This window comes from Heptranchias perlo, chromosome 2, assembly GCF_035084215.1.
Source record: "Heptranchias perlo isolate sHepPer1 chromosome 2, sHepPer1.hap1, whole genome shotgun sequence".
In the NCBI taxonomy this organism is placed as follows: domain Eukaryota; kingdom Metazoa; phylum Chordata; class Chondrichthyes; order Hexanchiformes; family Hexanchidae; genus Heptranchias; species Heptranchias perlo.
The window spans coordinates 69,932,525-69,951,083 of NC_090326.1; the positions used below are offsets into that span (position 1 = coordinate 69,932,525).

The window sequence follows — 18,559 nt, forward strand, 5'->3', positions numbered from 1 at the left end:
GAAGAAGGATTGGGAGGGGGGGGACAGGGAGAGAGAGAGAGGGAATGAGAGAAAGAGAGCCCGATAAAAAGGAATTATTTTCCCATTCTCTCAAATTACTGTAGATATTATAGCCCCTAATTTAATCTGGGATGGGTGTGCGGGTCCGTAGCAGGAGGGAAACGCCCACCACACCACCAGCATGAGGCACGAGCAATCTTAATTAATATCATACGGCACCGGACACCACAAAAGAGACAATATGGACTAAATGTTATTACTTGAAACAAAAATTGAAAAGGTACAAGGAGCTCCCAAATGGGTCAGTAGGTAAATACTTTGCAACAAATGGACATTTGTGCATCTTTGGTTTTACATGGTTTTAAAATAGCTGGGATTTAAAATGGAGATTATTCTCTTTTCATTCACTAAGTTTCAAAATGGAAGTAGGTGATACTACATCTGCATGGATCAGACAAGGATGTTAAATAGAAAATTATGATAAAAGTATTTTGAAATAGATGTGAAGTGTATTCAGTAGACACTAGTAACTCAAACAATGAATGTTTGACCACTCAGTAGCAGTCCATAGGACCATTTTTGCGACACTGTGCCTCTGATCATGATTGCTATGCAAAACATGTTTTCAGTGGTCTTTAGATCTAGTAAAGACATCTGGGGCATAATTTTAGCATGGCAGCGGGAACTCAGCAGGTGGGTAATTAGTTGCATGGGAAACCCAGAAATAATTTGAGTGTGTCGGTTTGAGCGATCGCAACTGAATTGAAGGCACTTAATTTTACTGCCAGGTTTCGTGTCACCAAGCCGCACAGCGGGCGTACTGCGCACCCGAATGACGTGCTGTTAACTGGAGTATTTAAAGGACCAGTGCAAAAATGGATTTTGAAGGAGAAAGGAGCAACACAGAGCCAAGGCAGCACCCAGGTTCAGTGATGCTTCCCTTGAGGTGCAACTGGCTGGTGTGAGAAGCAGGAGGGATGTACTGTACCCAGCTGTCAAGAAGAAGATACCTGCTTCTGTCACTAAGGCAGCGTTGCTGGATGTGGCAGAGGAGCTAAGCAGCAGGAGCACGATGCCCAGGTCCTGGGTTCAGTGCAGGAAGCTGTTTAATGATTTAATCAGGTCAGGAAAAATGAGTACATTTGCTGATTCACCCACATCCTGTGAAAAGAAGCCCCCCCCCCCGACCCCACTCTCACTCTGTGTTGGTAAGGCTACTCCATCACATCACTCCTCACACTCACTTAAGTTTCATCATCAACTAACCTTTACTTTTTATGTACTTCCTCATCTCCCCATTTGTGAACCCACCACTCCCACTCACCCCAATCCTGATGCAATGCGATACATCTGTCTGATACTCACCCTCTGATGCATCTGTTTCAATGTCAGCCTCAGCCAAAGCAATGCATCCATTGGGTGAAGACATCACCGCCAGTCACTCACAGGTCTGTTCTTTCTCCTCTTGTAGGAGGAGGGTGCAAAATGCAAGAGGGGACTGGAATTGGAGGCAGGCCACCACAAAGAGTCCAGCTGACAGATGCAGAGGAGGAAGTGATGGCCATCAGTTGCATGGTTAAATGCCTGGCCAGAGATGGAGAGACTGGCCACCCACAGATGGCTGGTGACAGAATGTTAACATCCTTCACACACATGATGAATTGATGTTATCAATGATTGAACTGTTCCACACCTCAGTATGCTCACTGGAAAGATTGTCACTTTTCCAATGAATAATTAATAATGGTTTCTGTTATCTTCCAGGGCCTTCACGGATTCAAGGATCAGCCGCGATGGAAGGCGGCAATTCCTCAGAGGACCTCAATCCTTCTGAGGGTGCACTGTCACAGGACATACAGCCACGTACCAGCACAGGTACTGGCACTTTGGTGGGTCCTGTTGGCCAGATAGTTGGGTTATCACCTGGTGATTCACCACTTACAAGTGAGCATGAGCAGGCACTGGTGGCAGGGGCAGCTGTGAAGAGTCCATGTCGGGGGGTGCACTCCTCTCCAAGCTCTGCTCAGCTGGACACAGATGCTGAACCCTGGAGGCCATTGTTGAGATTAAGAATGATAGAGGTACAGCTGCACCTTTGAGGGGTACTGGAAAACGTGCCACACACACTTTCCACATTAGCGGAGAGGATGGAGGAGGCCAACTCCATTGCTGGTAGAGTGCTGGTAAGTGTGGGAATGTCTGCCATGGAGAGAATGCTATCCTCCATTGAGCTTCAAGCAGGCTCTCTAATGAGTCCATGCAGGCTATGACAACGGTGGGCGCACTCTCGATGTAAACATGTTTGCCGCCTTAAACAGGCAGACAGATATATCAGCCATGGCCTTAGAACATGGCACATCTGCTCACTAGCCTGCTGGCCAGCAGAGTGGTGGGAGTGATGTTATGCTGGCCTGGGAGAAGGATGATGGCGAAAGGGGACATGGAAGTATGGGCTCCACTCAAAGCGCCCCCCCCCACCCCCACCTCAACCAGTACCCAAGAGCAGGTCAGAGGCTGGGTATTCTGCGGCGAGTGACTCACCTCCTGACTCCCTAAAGCCTTTCCACCATCTACAAGGCACAAGTCAGGAGTGTAATGGAATACTCTCCACTTGCTTGGATGAGTGCAGCTCCAACAACATCCAGGACAAAGCAGCCCGCTTGATTGGAACCCCATCCACCACCCTAAACACTCACTCCCTTCACCACCGGCGCACAGTGGCCATCCACAGGATGCACTGCAGCAACTCGCCAAGGCTTCTTCGACAGCACCTCCCAAACCCGCGACCTCTACCACCTAGAAGGACAAGAGCAGCAGGTACATGGGAACAACACCACCTTCACGTTCCCCTCCAAGTCACACACCATCCCGACTTGGAAATATATCACCGTTCCTTCATCGTCGCTAGGTCAAAATCCTGGAACTCCCTTCCTAACAGCACTGTGGGAGAACCCTCACCACACGGATTGCAGCGGTTCAAGAAGGCGGCTCACCATCACCTTCTCAAGGGCAATTAGGGATGGGCAATAAATGCCGGCCTCGCCAGCGACGCCCACATCCCATGAACGAATAAAAAAAATAATGCTGCCTCCTCTCCCAATGGCCGAGTCGGAGGTGCACAGGTGGAGATGGCAGGGCCCTCACTGGCTCCAAAACCCAGAGATCGTAGGCCAAAAGCATCTCAGCAGTCAGGGCAGGAATCTGAGCAGCCTGCCACTACCTCTGCTGAAACCACAGGGGGTGCACCCAGTGGTAGAAAGAGAAAGGCGAAGGTATTGTAATTCACCAAGTGCTTGCACAAGGGTGTCTGACGAAAAGTCATTTCGTTAATTTATGTTTTTTTTCCCCTTTGTATCACATTAAGTAATTCTCACCACCACTACCACATCTTGCCCGTTACTGAGTCCCTTTTGTGAAATCGCCCTATCATGTGCTTCATCATGAATACCAAGACAAGATGCCACCCATTGGGCGCATGTGCAATAGGTGTATGTGTGGTTGAGGGACTGTTTTGTGCAAACAGAGGTGGCGGGGGCGGTGTTGCTGGTGGTAGTTGAGCTACTGAGGCTGTCTGTAACAAAGTCTTCAATTTGCAGATCTCATGATGAGAACCTGTTAGAGGCGAGGGAACCCCTGGCATCAAGGGCAGCATTGTGCGCCGCTGTTGTGGCGATGGTTTCCCCATCTTAATTTCCACCTCCTCCTCTTCAATGTTGCCGCCAGCACAGGATGCTTGATGAGCGCATTCAACCTCCCCCACCTGTAACCCTCTCTGTTGAGTGATGTAGTGCAGGACACAGCACACAATGAATATTCTGCACACCCTCGCTGGTAAGTACTGAAGGGATCCCCCCGATCGATCCAGGCACCTGAAGCGCAACGTCACCATTCCTACGGCTTGCTCAATGGCAGACCTGGTGGTAATGCGGCTCTGGTTGTACCGCTGATGTGCCTCGTTGGTGGGGTTTCTCACAGGTGTCATGAGCCATGTCTACAGGGAGTATCCCTTGTCTCCAAGGAGCCGGCCCTTAAGACTGTCTTCTGTGTGGAAGAGGTCCAGGATGTTGAACTCTCGCAAAATGAAGGCATTATGGCAGCTACCAGGGAATCTGGCATACACCTGCAGAAACCTCCTCCGGTGGTCGCACACCAGCTGTGCGTTGATGGAGTGATATCCCTTTCGATTTATGAACAGTCCTGGCTCATATGGAGGTCGTCGGGTTGCTATGTGTGTGCAATCAATTGTGCCCTGCACCCGTGGGAAGCCAGCTAGGGAGATGAAACCCACTGCCCTTTCAGTCTGGCTGATGTCATCACTGATGTAGTCGAATGCCCTGGAAAACTATCCATCTGTCACCTGATGTGTACACTTATGTGCCGACGACTGACACACCCTGGAGATGTCATCGGTGGCACCCTGAAAGGATCCGGAAGTGAAGAAATTGAAGGTAGTGGTGACTTTAACTGCGACGGGCAATGTGTAGCCACCAGGCCTAGCCGGGAGCAGCTCTTCATGAAGGAGCATGCAGATATCTGTGATCACCTGGCTACTCAATCTGAGCCTGTATAGGCACTGTTCCTCAGAGAGGTCCAGGAAGCTCAGCCTCTGCCTGAAAACCCGCTCATGTAGTTAGTGCTTCCTGCGATCTTGGCCCCTCTGTTGGTCCCCTCTCTGCTCTTCTCCAGGTGCTTGTTGTGCACCTGCAGATCCCAGAACTAAATGACATGCCAGCTGCGGATGGAGATGTGCCTCTTCCTCGGGTGTACTGTGGAATACATCTATTGCAGCCCGCATCCTGGTGCTGTCAGTTGAAGGGCTCCAAAATGTAGGTAAATTTGTGTGAATACAATCTGTCTAAATAAAGAACTCCCAGCCAAAGGTTTGCCTGAGAGAATGGAGTGCTATGTTGCAATACTTCACTTTTTATTGAGATATGTCAATCACTGGTTTAAAGGGCCAAATAAGCTTCGGCTGCAACAACGCCTCTGTTCCTACGGCACGTTTCAGAAGTCACGGGAGACACATTCAGAAGTTAAATTCGTTTCTATTTCAGAATCCACAAAAAATGAATCACCTTAAGTCTTTCAAGTATCTAAATTGGCCCTTTAAATATCAGCCTGCCAGCTTTAAGTGCCGGTGGGACTTCCGGTTGTCTGTTGCGCGCACTGCATCTTAACACGCCTGGGTCAAACGCGTGGACGTGGTCTCGCTTCAAAAAGCTGACACTTTAACCTCTCAACCTACCCATTCTTGGGAGTTAAAATTACTCTCCTGATTTCAGTAACTGCATATGGCACATGTATTCTACGTGCAACAGCTCCGCTGTTTTGTACAAAGAAATTGTTACATACCAAGAGATTGTACAGCAGCAACTTTTCTGAAAAGGATGTAATAGCCCCTGATGGACCAATTTCAATTCATTTAATTTGTATGATTTAGTTTCTGCTTATGTTTTTCTGTTTCTGTGTATTATGCTATCTGTAAATAAATCAGGAGAGTAGTTTTACCCTCCACAGTGGTCTGTTCTGCCATACTGGGTACTAAGAGAATATGGTGGGCATCCTAATTATTCTCCAATAAGCAATTAACTGTGTCCAAGTTAGCATCTCACACATACACACATATGGTTTGGTAAGTAAAAAGTTTTGGAGAAAAGCCAGAATTGTAGCAATTAAATGCAGTACATGGAATGATATTAAATTATATAGACCTGGACTCTTCCAGATTTGATCCCTGGCTTGAACTAAGTTAGATGTCCTCAGCAGGGTTAGTAGTGGCATCAGTACAATTGGTTCAATGTCCCCAGGCTAGAAAAATCGATCAGTCATGGTTCCTGCTCTCGATTACTTTCCACTGATCTTGGCGTACACTTGGTGAGGACTGGATCAGGCTCAGCCTCGACAGCCCTTCTGATTAAATATTTTGGCAACATTCCAACCTGAATTTTCTAACCTGGTGTGAGTTCAGTCAGATGTGAGTTCAATTCACGCCTGCACTAGTGTTGACACCTCTCTAATTTTTGGTGAGCTCCAGGTGTCAAAAAAGCCCCTGAATGGGAGCAAAAAATAATGTGCTGCTGCGGGATGTAAAGGCCTGCAGCAGCTGACATCGCAATTGTTTTTGTTGCAGGAAACAAAGTTCAGAGATGGAAGAAAGGTACATATTATGCAGCGCCATTGCATCTGCAGAAGTGTTGTTTGGTATGCCTCATTTGCATGGTTTCCTCCTCTCACCTGTATAAAATAGGTATCGAGGGCTGCTCGGTGCTTTAGACCAGGTGGAAGAGAACTATGTTTTATCAACGTAACTTAATTGCACCCATGACGCTCGTAAGTTAAGCAGCTCTCAACACTCAATTGATTTCTTAAATGATCCACAACCCAGTTATTACTTTGTAAGTCCTAACTACCCCACAGAATGTAAACTATGCTACATTGAAGAAATAGTTCCCAATCCTAAAAGCCCCTTTGCAAGGCTCTCACCCACCTGCTTCTTTCTGTAGAAGTTCTTTGCCGGCACAGTGGTGACCAAAGGCCTCATCTGCTGCTGGTGGCGAGAACACTGCACTAAAGTTGAACTCCTCTCCATTCCACCAGCCTTGACTCTGGGCATAACTTCTAAGCTGAGGGTGCTCTGCATCAATGTTGGTAGTTATAGACAATCGGTTACAAATGCTCCTCAAGCCCTCTATGAACAAAACAAATATTTGCATGAATTAATTTCAAAAACTTTGTTATAATGGCTGGTTCTTGTAATGAAAATAGTTAGCATTTATTGTGAATTTTTAAGCCATAGATTTAAACTGCTCCAGATTTACTTCTTATTATCTGAACTTGTTACAAAAAGCTTTCTGGTTTCCCAGTTTTTGAAGGTGTTACACACAGAATAGAAACCAAGAAAGTTCGATCCCAGTCTGTGGTTAGTCAATCTCATCTAGGACAATCAAAGAATCATGCAGCACAGAAGGAGACCATTCGGCCCTTTGTACCTGTGCCGGGACTTTGAAAGAGCTTTCCAATTAGTCCCACTCCCATGCTCTTTCCTCATAGCCCTGCAAATCTTTCCTTTTCAAGCATATATCCAATTCCCTTTTGAAAGTTACTATTGAATCTGCTTCCACCACTTTTTTTTTTCAGACAGTGCATTCAAAATCATAACAACTCGCTGCATAAAAAAATTCTCATCTCCCCTCTGGTTCTTTTGTCAATTATCTTAAATCTGTGTACGATGATTATGATTCTACAGTCAGCTTAGTGCCTCAGGGTTAGGGAAGAGAAAGGAAAAGAGGCAGAGCTCCTGCTCCTGACTGCTTTTCAGCAACCCCTGCTGGAAGTGACTATTAACATGGTTTTCACCTCAATCAATTTCAAAAGCAAAATCTGTAGCAACTGATGAGGAAAAAATTGAACAAACATTTGTGGAAAGAACTGCATCCAACTTTATGTAACTTTGTAAATCATGTTACTACTGGTGAATCATAATTTAGACTGGAAATGTAAGGTGCATTTAGACTGCAGCTAATGGTCTGAGACTGGTAAATGCAGTTCAGGTTTCAGTAAGACACGAAACCACCTGGGCACTTTTATTACTTTAGTATTGGTACAAAGTAAAAATTACTTCACACTGATGCTAAAGTTGTGGTGTAAGCACACCTTAAGACAACCACTTACTTGGCTACAGGGCCATCATTTAAGGGGAAGCTAGATAAATACGAGGGGGAAAGGAATAGAAGGTTATGCTCCTAGGGTTAGATGACGAGGGGTGGAAGGAGGCTTGTGTGGAGCATAAACATGGCATAGACCAGTATGGCTGAATGACCTGTTTCTGTGCTGTACATTCTATGTAAGTCAATGTAATTCCTAACAGCTCACATCACTAAACTTGTTAAGGAATGCATTAAAATGCACGTGCCATTAATGCTAAAGGAAAAAAGACGTGATTTCAATCATATGTGTCTGACAACTTCTTAATGTATTCAAACGATGAAAACCCCATTTGAGGGACATGCTGCTATTGTTAGGTTTCCAACTGCCATCATTAACAAAAGTACTCCATAGAAGTGCAGAGTGGTGCGTGTTCTATGTACGAGTGTTGTCTTTTTATCACAGCCATCTTTGATTGAAGACAAAAGTGATTTAAGATGCAAGGCAGAAATTCAGGGAAGTAGGGGAACCTGTACTTATGGCTTTGACACTCAGAACACGATTCATTTAATGAGGAAAGAGTGGAATTAATCACATGGTATGAATGCTGTACTTATTCGGGGTTATGAGCATTATACCAACAGCAAGATGTACAATCTTCTCACCAACCGACAAATTTAGCAAATATTGTTTTGCTTTCAAGGATAGTTGTGGTCTAGTATGCTAACTTATATTGAATTGAAATGTCATGATTGGACCATCTCTTATGGATTTTTTCTGCTCAATATTTCTGCCAAGTACTCAATGGCAAATGGAAACTGAAGCTATATGGAGGAGTCACACCACTGTCATTAGTCTTTACACAATGTTGGTCATCAACCCTAAAGAAAATTACCAACCTGTGATTTTCTCAGCAGCCCAGTATTTACCAGCCGTTTCCAAGACCCAGGCTTCTGTTCTGTCCACAATGAGAAATGTATTGTGGAATGTGTGGAGTGTGTCTCCATCTTCAAAATAATTGCCACCTTGTCCATGCTCTTCTAAAAGGGACACCATGATATCCAAGGACTCTCTTGCTGTAGGACCTCTTTCTAAACCAAGTCTGTGAGAAAAATTCAAATATACAGTAAAACAGGGTTGACATTTAGTTTTCACCAAGAGCTACTACAAAATATTCTTACTGGGAAAGGCTTTCATCCTGTGAAGGCATAAATTACAAAAAAGTGCTGTTTTTTAAAAATTTGCTGTTCTCAACAGTGCTGCTATAAGCAAAGCAGGCCTTGGAAATTAGGATGCAGCTTTGAAACTATTGGTTAAAAAAAAACACAAACCTGAGGGCATAACATTTAATATGTCAGAGTCTTTAGATATTGTTCCACTCAGAGTGAAGAGCAGTGTGCTAATCCACTGTGCCATCCAGTTTCCATTCTTTGCACAAGTTAAAACATTCATTTGTTTCATAAATAAATGATACATGTCAAGGTCTCATTAAATATATTAATGCAACAAGCAGACATTATAAAATAGTCTGTGAATCTATATCAGATTCCTTTATTGGATAAATATATATATAGATATAGATATATCCACCAGGAACTTGACACATTTCTGTTTATGCCACTGGTTTATTCAACATAATACATGTTTATTTTTCTGTTTGTTTCACAAGGCACAATGGAGGATCGATTTTACAGGTCCTGCAAAGAGATTGGGTGAGGTTTGTTGGACGGGGAGGGATGGGGGGGGGTGGGGAATGAGGGAATTAAACTGACAACAGAGGGTAAAGCAATGAGGATTGCATCATTCACTCTCAAGCACTCATTGAGGAAGGAGGTGCATGGTGCCCAATGCCAGCCAGCAGGCCAGTTGGTATGGTTCCTCTGGATGGTTTTGCTTCATTTAAGATTTGATAAACTGGTATGTGTGTCAGAGAATGTGTGAGGTTGAGGTAAGCAGGCTCAAAGCAGAACAAGCTTGCTATTGTCACGATAGCTTCGGAAGGAAAGTGCTCTGTGCCGTGCTGGAGTGATATGCACATTTAAATGTTGAAAACAATTGAGTTGGCAGAGAAAGTGACATCCCACAGGTACTGGCAAACAGGTCTAAAGACTGGAATCGTGGTACAGCAATGTGTATGGTAACCAGAAAGCTTCTATTTAAACAATTACTCATTCAACATAATTTCTACGCCTTTCTCATGGCTAACACCATCAATTCACAACTCTCTCCTGCATGTTAAATATGCATACACTTGTCTATATATACTAAATAATTACTTCCTCCAAACATTCACTAGGGAATACATAAGCAATATGCCCTCCTTAAATAGTAATAACGGAAGTAGGATTAATGACTTAAATATAAATGAACGGGAAGTCCTATTTAGGCTAAAATACTCAGGATGGATGGCATTTTCTCAGAGTACAGAAAAAAGCAAGGAAACAGATTTATGAAGCATTGACAATCATTACGAGGAATCAATCAATACTCAGAAGGTCCCAGTATATAGGAAACAAGGCTTAAATGAGGCACGAGAGACATTCCAGCCCTAGAGATAGTGCGAGAGCCAGAAAACTGATCCTTTGCATCAGAGCATTGAATTATCGGGAAAGATTAGAAACCTTGAGCCTTTCAGCCTTTAAAAAAATGTCCGAGAAGGTTGTCAAAGAAGTATATTAGATAGCAAATCGTGTAGAAAAGGTAAATCCAGAACATCATTTCAAACTAAATGGTGACAACACTAGGACAAGGTGGACACAGGGTTAAAACTAGCAAAAGGCAGAGTTAGGACTAATATCATGAAATTGTTCTTCAAAACTAAGTATAAACAACATATGGAATAGACTTCTAGATAGAGTTATGGAGGCAAAAGCCCTGGAATCTTTTAATAAACAGTTGAATGTGCTGATGGGAGACTGGGATCTTTCAGGGTGGACTATAGGATCTTTCTGCATGTGTGCAGACTAGCTGTGACTGTTTGGCCATTGCATATGTGCAAACTACTGACAGCAATGACTTCAGTCACAATGAGGTACTCGATGCATTTACTGGGCCGATGTAGACCAGTTGCAGTTAGGAAGGCACAGTAAAAGATGAGTCTTCCTCGCCGGCAGTCTCAACAAATCCAGTGGGATTAGTTTGGGTTTGGTGCTGACTGCGCAAGTCCTGTGCCTCAGAAGCTCGCAGGAAGCTCCTTCTATATTGGTGCTGTTTGAAATCTGAGAGCTAGCTCTGGGCTCCTGTGCTGCTAAATCCAGCTCCTTTATCCCTGCAACAGACTCGTATCATGGATTTTTGTGCTCTTCCAGAACACAAATTTAAACTGTACCAACGTAAAAGCAGTTCATGAGATTATAGCTCAATCTACACTTCAAACTTGCAACTTCTGGGCACTCCTTAGGGTATAAATTAACAAGTATTTGACAAAGTTGAAATCAAGCCTCAAAGCCATTAAAAATTATTTTAAAATCTTTATGCCTCTCTAAAGTGCCTCCTTGCTTTATTTAGTTTCTCTATTTAAAACCTCATCAGCTCACTTTTTTTTATGATGTTCAATTATTACATATTTGAATTCAAAGCCTAATAATCATTAGCACAATGAAAACCTAAAAAAAATGCTGTTATGTGGCACTCAACCATCTCTTCTAAAAGTGCCTCGTGCTGCGAGATATTCTTATGTAAGAAGTGCTATGGAAAAATAAGCAGTTTGTTGTTAACACCTCTACAGTTCACACTCTGCTAATTATCCTTGCACGAGAAAAGCAAGATACAATGTAAGTCACGTTGTGCAAGAACACAAACAATAAAAAAGTTAAATGCTTGTTACACAGGAGGTATCATGGTACGGCTCTAGGTAGTTTAAGAGCATATTAAGATAAAAAGAGCCTTATGATAAACATACAATATATTACTTACAGAATCGTATTTTCAACGACACATCATTTAATGTTAATTTGATCATAACTGTACCTAGAAACATAACAATACCAAGGTGCTTTAATCAAGTAATACAAGATATTCTAGTTAAGAAAAAAAAGTTTATTTTCTTCATTGGCAAATCAGATATCCCTTTTATCAGAACAACAGCACTTACTACACAACAAATACAACCCGATGATCTCATTTTGAAATATATAGGCAGGAAAATCAGTAATTTTTATTTCAATTTTGTGGACATCATTATCATAACAAAAAGTCCAGCAAGATGCCTAAGTAGCCATCCACATAAACAGATGCCCACGTCCCAGCAGCCTCACGATATGCTGCAAACATAACAGTACTCCCAGCGATAGTGTCAAAAAAGACCATGGAGGAAACTCACCAGAATAGATCAGCCACTTCACAGTAGAACAGAAATAATATACTCACTCACAATGTTCTATGGAATTTGGGACATCAAGCCAATGGAAGACCGCATTCTCCATTTCTTCTGGCAGGAAGATAACCCTTGCTGGTAATTGTTCTATTTAAGTCTTAAACGTGATTAACTAAAACCCAACAGATGGTGTAGTATTTGTCTTACACGATCACCGTAAATTAAAAGCACAGGATTGCACAGAAATGCAAAGTATTATTTAACAGTTGTTCCTGAAAACAAGCAAATTGAGTGCAATTGTGAAGAGAAATTTGAGAAGACAGAAAAAATAAATAACTACTTGCTGTTGTATTTATTTTGCCTCACTTGTGCCACACAACTGAATTTTTAAAAAATCAACATTAAATTAACACAATGCCGACAAACTGCATAAAATGTGCTGTGGAAATGAAGACAACCTCCCTGTATGGCAGTCCTCTAATCAATAGGTTATCCTCACTTCAACCTACATGCCAATCCAGGCATTCCTATTTAATAATGGCTAGGTATAGTTTGAAAGGTCTATTTTCCATGCAGGCAACAGATCCAGAAGCTTTTGGTCAGGTAGCAGAACATCTCTTGTATGGACATATCCTCCACAGCACAACACAGATTAGTGAGACACATCAGTCTTCAGGTACCACCTCCATTTCCCTATATGAGTTAGAAAATATCAGAGGGCAATCATAGCCCTATGTCAGAGGTTAGATGCACTTGTGGAGATTCTGTAATGTGGGTTTGACCACTTTTATAGGGACACAAGTACATGGCAAAATACTTTGCTGTATCATGGTCCACAGTTATTAATGCAGGTCGCCTCTCCAGTTTATGTATTGTACATACATGTACAAATTCGGCAGTCCTACGATGCACTGCACAAAAATGTACCCATTCAGGCCTCCATATATAGTCAGCTGAAGGGCATTTGATAAGATCAGGGCAACATCCTGCGGCACTGTGGCTGACGTGACATTCTATCAGGTGTGACCCTGTGGAGGGTGCCTTTGTTGGTGATTTCCCCCACAATTCTCAGTAGTTAAATCTGTAATCTGTAAATAAAAAGAATGTTTACGAACAGCGTGACAAATTTGTCTTTTATCATGCTCTCAGTTATCTATCTTAAACAAATCATATCTCACAGATTAACAGTTTTACATTATTTATAAATTTTGACATTGCACTGAAAAGCAGTATATTTGCACTTAAAGGGAAAGAATGAACTTGCATTTCACATCCTCAGGACATTTCAAAAGAACTTCACAGCCAATGAATTACCTTAGAAGTGTAGTCATTTATGTAGGCAGTCAATTTGTACACAGCAAGGTCCCACAAATAGCAAATGTGATGAATGACCACTTAATCTGTTTGCATGATGCTGGTTGAGGGACTAATGTTGGTCAGGACACCAGGAAACTCCCTGCTCTTCAAATAGTGCCGTGGGATATTGAACATGCAGATGGGTCCTCAGTTTAATGCCTCATCTGAAAGATGGCACCTCTGACAATGCAGCACTCCCTCAATACTGCAATGAAACGTTAGCTTAGATTATGTGCTCAATTCCATGGTGGGGCTTGAACCCATGACTTTCTGACTCAGGAGAGAGTGCTTCCAACTCAGACAAGCTGACACCGTAACTCAGTTAACTTTGAATAATTTAATTTAGTCTTGGAAAAATTAATATGCTCTCCAATTAGCTATTAAATATGTGTAACCTCAAAATTCTTCAGTGGAAAACCACGCTATTACAAACATTAGTTACAACAACACAATTGATGAACCACAGGCCATTATAGACGAGCCGTAACTCAGCTCTTACTCTGACTGAACTATTCCCAGAACTCATTCTAAATTCTTGTCTTATGTTATAATCGCACTCTCACTGAAGCCAGGAATTTGGGGGTTCCATTATTGCATAGTCCTTCCCACAAGTCTAATCATGAAAATAGCTGGATTCCTTGGTTGTTTATAGAGCTGGAAGCTCTATATTAATCAAACCCAGCAATTCTGTAAATCACGACAATTATTGCACCCCTGATGGCCCCAAAACTGTAGGAAAACAATTAACTAAACAGCATATAACTAAATTAATATTAGACGGCATTATGCACAATGATTTTTCTGGCAGACACCAGGTACAATTTGAGCCACCTATCAGGTAACTGTTAAGGCTATTGGTAAACCTGTTAATGGGGAGCCAGATGTTTACAAAAAATTACTCCCTTGACTTAACTCTTCTCCCCACTGCCCCGCCCCGTCCCCAAAAAAACCTCAACTTCGGGAGGGCTGTCCTTTTAGCTGGCGTTGCTGAGAACTCTCTCCTCCTAGTTGGTACTACTAGGGTATGCTCCTATGATTTGTGAAGATAGTTAGATTACCTGTCTGGGTGGGTTATCTTCATTCTTCAAATGGATGCTTCCTCAACACGATGTGTTCTGCCCCATCTATTGCCACAGCCTCTGGTGGAGTTTCCCCTTCCAAGTCAAGATGGCACACCTAATTAGATACTGTAGCTTATTGCCTGCCCTTTATAGAGGAATAGCCAATCACTTCCTGACAAGCAAAGTTATGGCATCACCCTCTACATGTCAAGCAGACAGTCCCCAGAACCAAGTGGACACCAGGCAACTACTCACCCTTATAACAGCTCTATGTGCATACAAAGCACCATCTTGACAGCATGCAGCACAAATCTATGAATTAATTGCATCTGCAGTTTCGATAAGCCAGTCACTGCATGCAAGACCCCGAAGGCAGCACGGCATTTTGGAAAATCTGACCCATAGTTTCAGGTCTCTACAACGCTGCTCTAAAACTTGCTTCTATGAGGTGTACAAGAGCAGCCTGCAATAGTGAATTTTTCCTCCAGTTCTGTGGAGAAGCATCTATCTGTTTTTTCCCATAATGATGATAAAGGTTAAGCAGCTACAGTTACCTGGATTTTCATATGTAGTAATTGAGCAGTGTCTTAAAAGGGACAGGTCAAATTAGCAGCTAAACATTACAACAGTGTTCCAGACCCCAGACTACCCATGAGCAATATCACAGGAGATGTGCTAGTTTTATAATCTGTTCCATAGGAACTTGCCTACAGAACGTGTTCCAAAATCTTATTGGATCATTTAGCATCCATTATGGCTTCAAGGGTATCTTTTAGGGTATATTATCTTCGTAGTGACAGTAGCAATACAGTTCCATAAGTGCAGCTACATTACAGGGCAAACAAAAACAGGTACAAATTACATCAATAACCAGGTACTAATTACATCAATAAGTAAATGTAATCTGTCAAATGTCAAGGCTGAGCTGCTAACATTGCCATTTCCTTCCCCAGCTGAAAAGCAGAATGAAATTTTCCTCAACTCCAAATTTCTCGAGAGCAACAAAACACAAATCCAAGTTATTGAACTGACTTCTGTATTATTTTGAAGAAATTTTAAAAAATTTTTTAAAAGACTAACTAATCGCTTATGGAGTTGCTCAGGGTGAATGAGAGGATAAACTGTTTTACACTAGGTAACATGCAACTTATCAGGGTCACTGATATTTTGTGATATTAGTGCTATTTTCAGAACTGAATATTGTAATTGTGTGCATACATGTGTGGCCATGACTACTACTAAAAGTTAGTTAACTATGTAGTTAATTGTATCTCAATTTTTATTTAAAGCTCAGGATACAGAGGAATACGGTTGGGAAAATGTTCCAGGTAGGTAGGAGGTAGGTTTATAGGAATTGTGTAAAGCAGTAGTGAGGAGTGGGGGTGGGTGGGTGTGTAGTGTTAAAACTAGAGAGTGAAAATATTAAGAGTGGAGGGGTGGGGTCATGTGTGTGGCAGCATGGCAGGGTAGGGCTATGTGTGAGGTTATGGAAAACCAGGTCTGGAATTGAAGATTGTGGGAGTACTGAGGGAGCAGAGCAGGGGGAGTCAAAGAACCCTAATAAATAGAAGTCAACATCATTTCAAAAGTGAGAGGTGCTACTTAGCCAACCTCTGACTTTTTCCAAGGGAGGGACATGCCAAATGGGCATTGGAAAACCGTATTATATAATCTTACTTTCCATAAGAGATAGGAGCAGGAGTAGGCCATTCGGCCCCTCGAGCTGCTCCACAATTTATGAGATCAATGCTGATCTGATTTTTACCTCAACTCCACTTTCCCGCCCTTTCCCCATATCCTTTGACTCCCTTGCTGATCAAAAATTTGTCTAACTCAGCCTTGAATGTATTCAATGACTCAGCTTCCACAGCTTTTTGGGGTAAAGAATTCCAAAGATTCACAACCCTCTGGGAGAAGAAATTCATCCTCGTTTCCATCTTAAACGGACGACCCCTTATTCTGAGACTATGCCTCCTACTTTTAGATTCCCCCATGAGGGGTAACATCCTCTCAGCATCTACCCTATTGAGTCCCCTCAGAATCTTGTATGTTTCAATAAGATCTCCTCTCATTCTTCTAAACTCCAATGAGTTTAGACCGAACCCGTTCCATCTTTCCTCATAAGACAACCCTTCCATACCCAGAATCAACTTAGTGAACATTCTCTGAACTGCCTCCAATGCAAGTATGTCCTTCCTTAAATAAGGGCACCAAAACTGTACGCAGTACTCCAGGTGTGATCTCACCAGCACCCTGTACAGTTGTAGCATGACTTCCCTGCTTTTATACTCCATCCCCCTAGAAATAAAGGCCAATATTCCATTTGCCTTCCGGATTACCTGCTGCACCTGTATGTTGACTTTTTGTGTTTCATGTACGAGGACACCCAGGTCACTCTGTACTGCAGCATTTTGTAGTATTTCTCCATTCAAATAATATTTTGCTTTTTTATTTTCCCTCCCAAAGTGGATGACTTCACATTTTCCCACATAATATTCCACCTGCCAAATTTCTGCCCATTCGCTTAACTTGTCAATATCCCTTTGCAGACACTTTGGGCCCGATATTAGGAGGGAGGCGGGTTGTCAGCCGGGGGGGGGGTCGACTGGGCGCATGGGTAACGCGCCCAATGAATTACGCACGCTTCCGGGTTTCCCATTCCAGACCTGCGCAGCGGGCGCACTGCACAACCGCATCACAGGCCGTCAGCAAGAGGAGCCCTATTTAAAGGGGCAGTCCTCCAATGCTCCTCCTGCAACAAAGAACCAATTTTGGATCATGGAGCAGGCCAGAGGCAAGGCTGCTCCAAGGTTTTCTGATTCCTCACTCCAGGTGCTACTCGATGGGGTGAGGAGGAGGAGGGGGGAATTTTTTTTCCCATCGGATAGGAGGAGGTGGCCTCCCTCAGCCACCAAGGCGGCCTGGCTGGAGGTGGCCGAGGAGGTCAGCAGCAGCGGCAATATGTGCCGAACCTGTGTCCAGTGCAGGAAGTGATTTAATGACCTAACCAGGTCAGCCAAAGTGAGTATACTTACGCATTCTCCCACACTCCGTCTTCCACATCACCTCCACCACCACACAACTCCTTCTGCACTGCCACTACAACGCTCTCGCATCACTCCTCACATCCACTCAACCATCCTCCTCACCTTGCCTGCACTTACTCACCGCCCCAGTTCCCATTCGAACACTACCACGCAACCCAATCCGCAATCCTCATACAATCTCATGGCTATGTCTCACACGCACCCTTCCATGCAGCTCCCTCACGCTCAACCCCACCCACACCAATGCATGCAGCGGGTCACCATGTAACCATCACTCAATCACACCCCTGTGTTTTGCCTTGATAGAAGAGATGCCAGTATGCCTGGGAGAGGGCAAGGATCGGAGGGGGCCCGCCACACCAGGTGGTCTTAACAGATGCAGAGCAGCAGGCACTCGAAATAAGCAGGACGCTGGAGTGCCTGTCCGTGTCGGACGCCGAGACTGGGAGCGCACAAACGGCTGGTGACAGAAATCTAACACTCAGCACTCATGATAGCGAACGATATTAGTATCACTTGGCATCTGCAGCACCTCAACATTTGTTCACATGCTTAATATTGTTTTCTGTTCTCTTGTAGGGCCATCTGCGAGCGCCGTGACGGCGGAGGGCGATTCCTCAGAGGACTTGCCGACCTCTGAGGGTGCATCGTCACATCTGAGCCAGCCATCCACCAGCACAGATACACACATTTCGGTGGGTCCCCGTCCTCATTTAGTTGGGCTTGCACATGGTGAGTCACCATGCACATGTGAGCACGAGCAGACCCTGGTGGCAGGGGCAGCAGTGGAGAGTCCGCGTCGGTGGGAGCACTCTTCTCCAGGCTCTGCTCAGCTGGACCCAGATGCTGAACCCTGATGTTGAACCCTGGGGGCTAGCCATGAAAAGGAGTCATCGAGGGCCAGCAGCACATTGCCAAGGTACTGGAACAGTTGCCACGCGCACTCTCCACAATCGTGCAGAGGATGGAAGAGTCCAACTCCTGCATGAGTGGAATGGTGGCACAGGTACAGGATGGTATCTCCAAGATAGTGTCACGGGTAGGTGCGGGAACGTCTGTGATGGAGGAAAGGCTAGCCTCCATCGAGCTTCAAGCACGGCTCAACAATGAGTCCATTCAGACAAGGGCCGTTCGGA

The 18,559-nt window shown here is 43.8% G+C and overlaps 1 protein-coding gene across 3 annotated transcripts in view; it reads right to left on the reverse strand.

The window, feature by feature from the left end:
- The window catches only part of LOC137340211 (secernin-1-like), a 107,220-nt gene that overhangs the window by 17,101 nt on the left and 71,560 nt on the right, over positions 1-18,559 (reverse strand). For all 3 annotated transcript variants that reach the window (XM_068002635.1, XM_068002629.1, XM_068002619.1), the window contains exons 4-5: positions 8,544-8,746; positions 6,488-6,688 (exon numbers count right to left, since the gene is read on the reverse strand). In XM_068002635.1, coding sequence (XP_067858736.1) covers positions 6,488-6,688; positions 8,544-8,746 — 404 coding nt within the window. The remainder of the gene's footprint in view (positions 1-6,487; positions 6,689-8,543; positions 8,747-18,559) is intronic.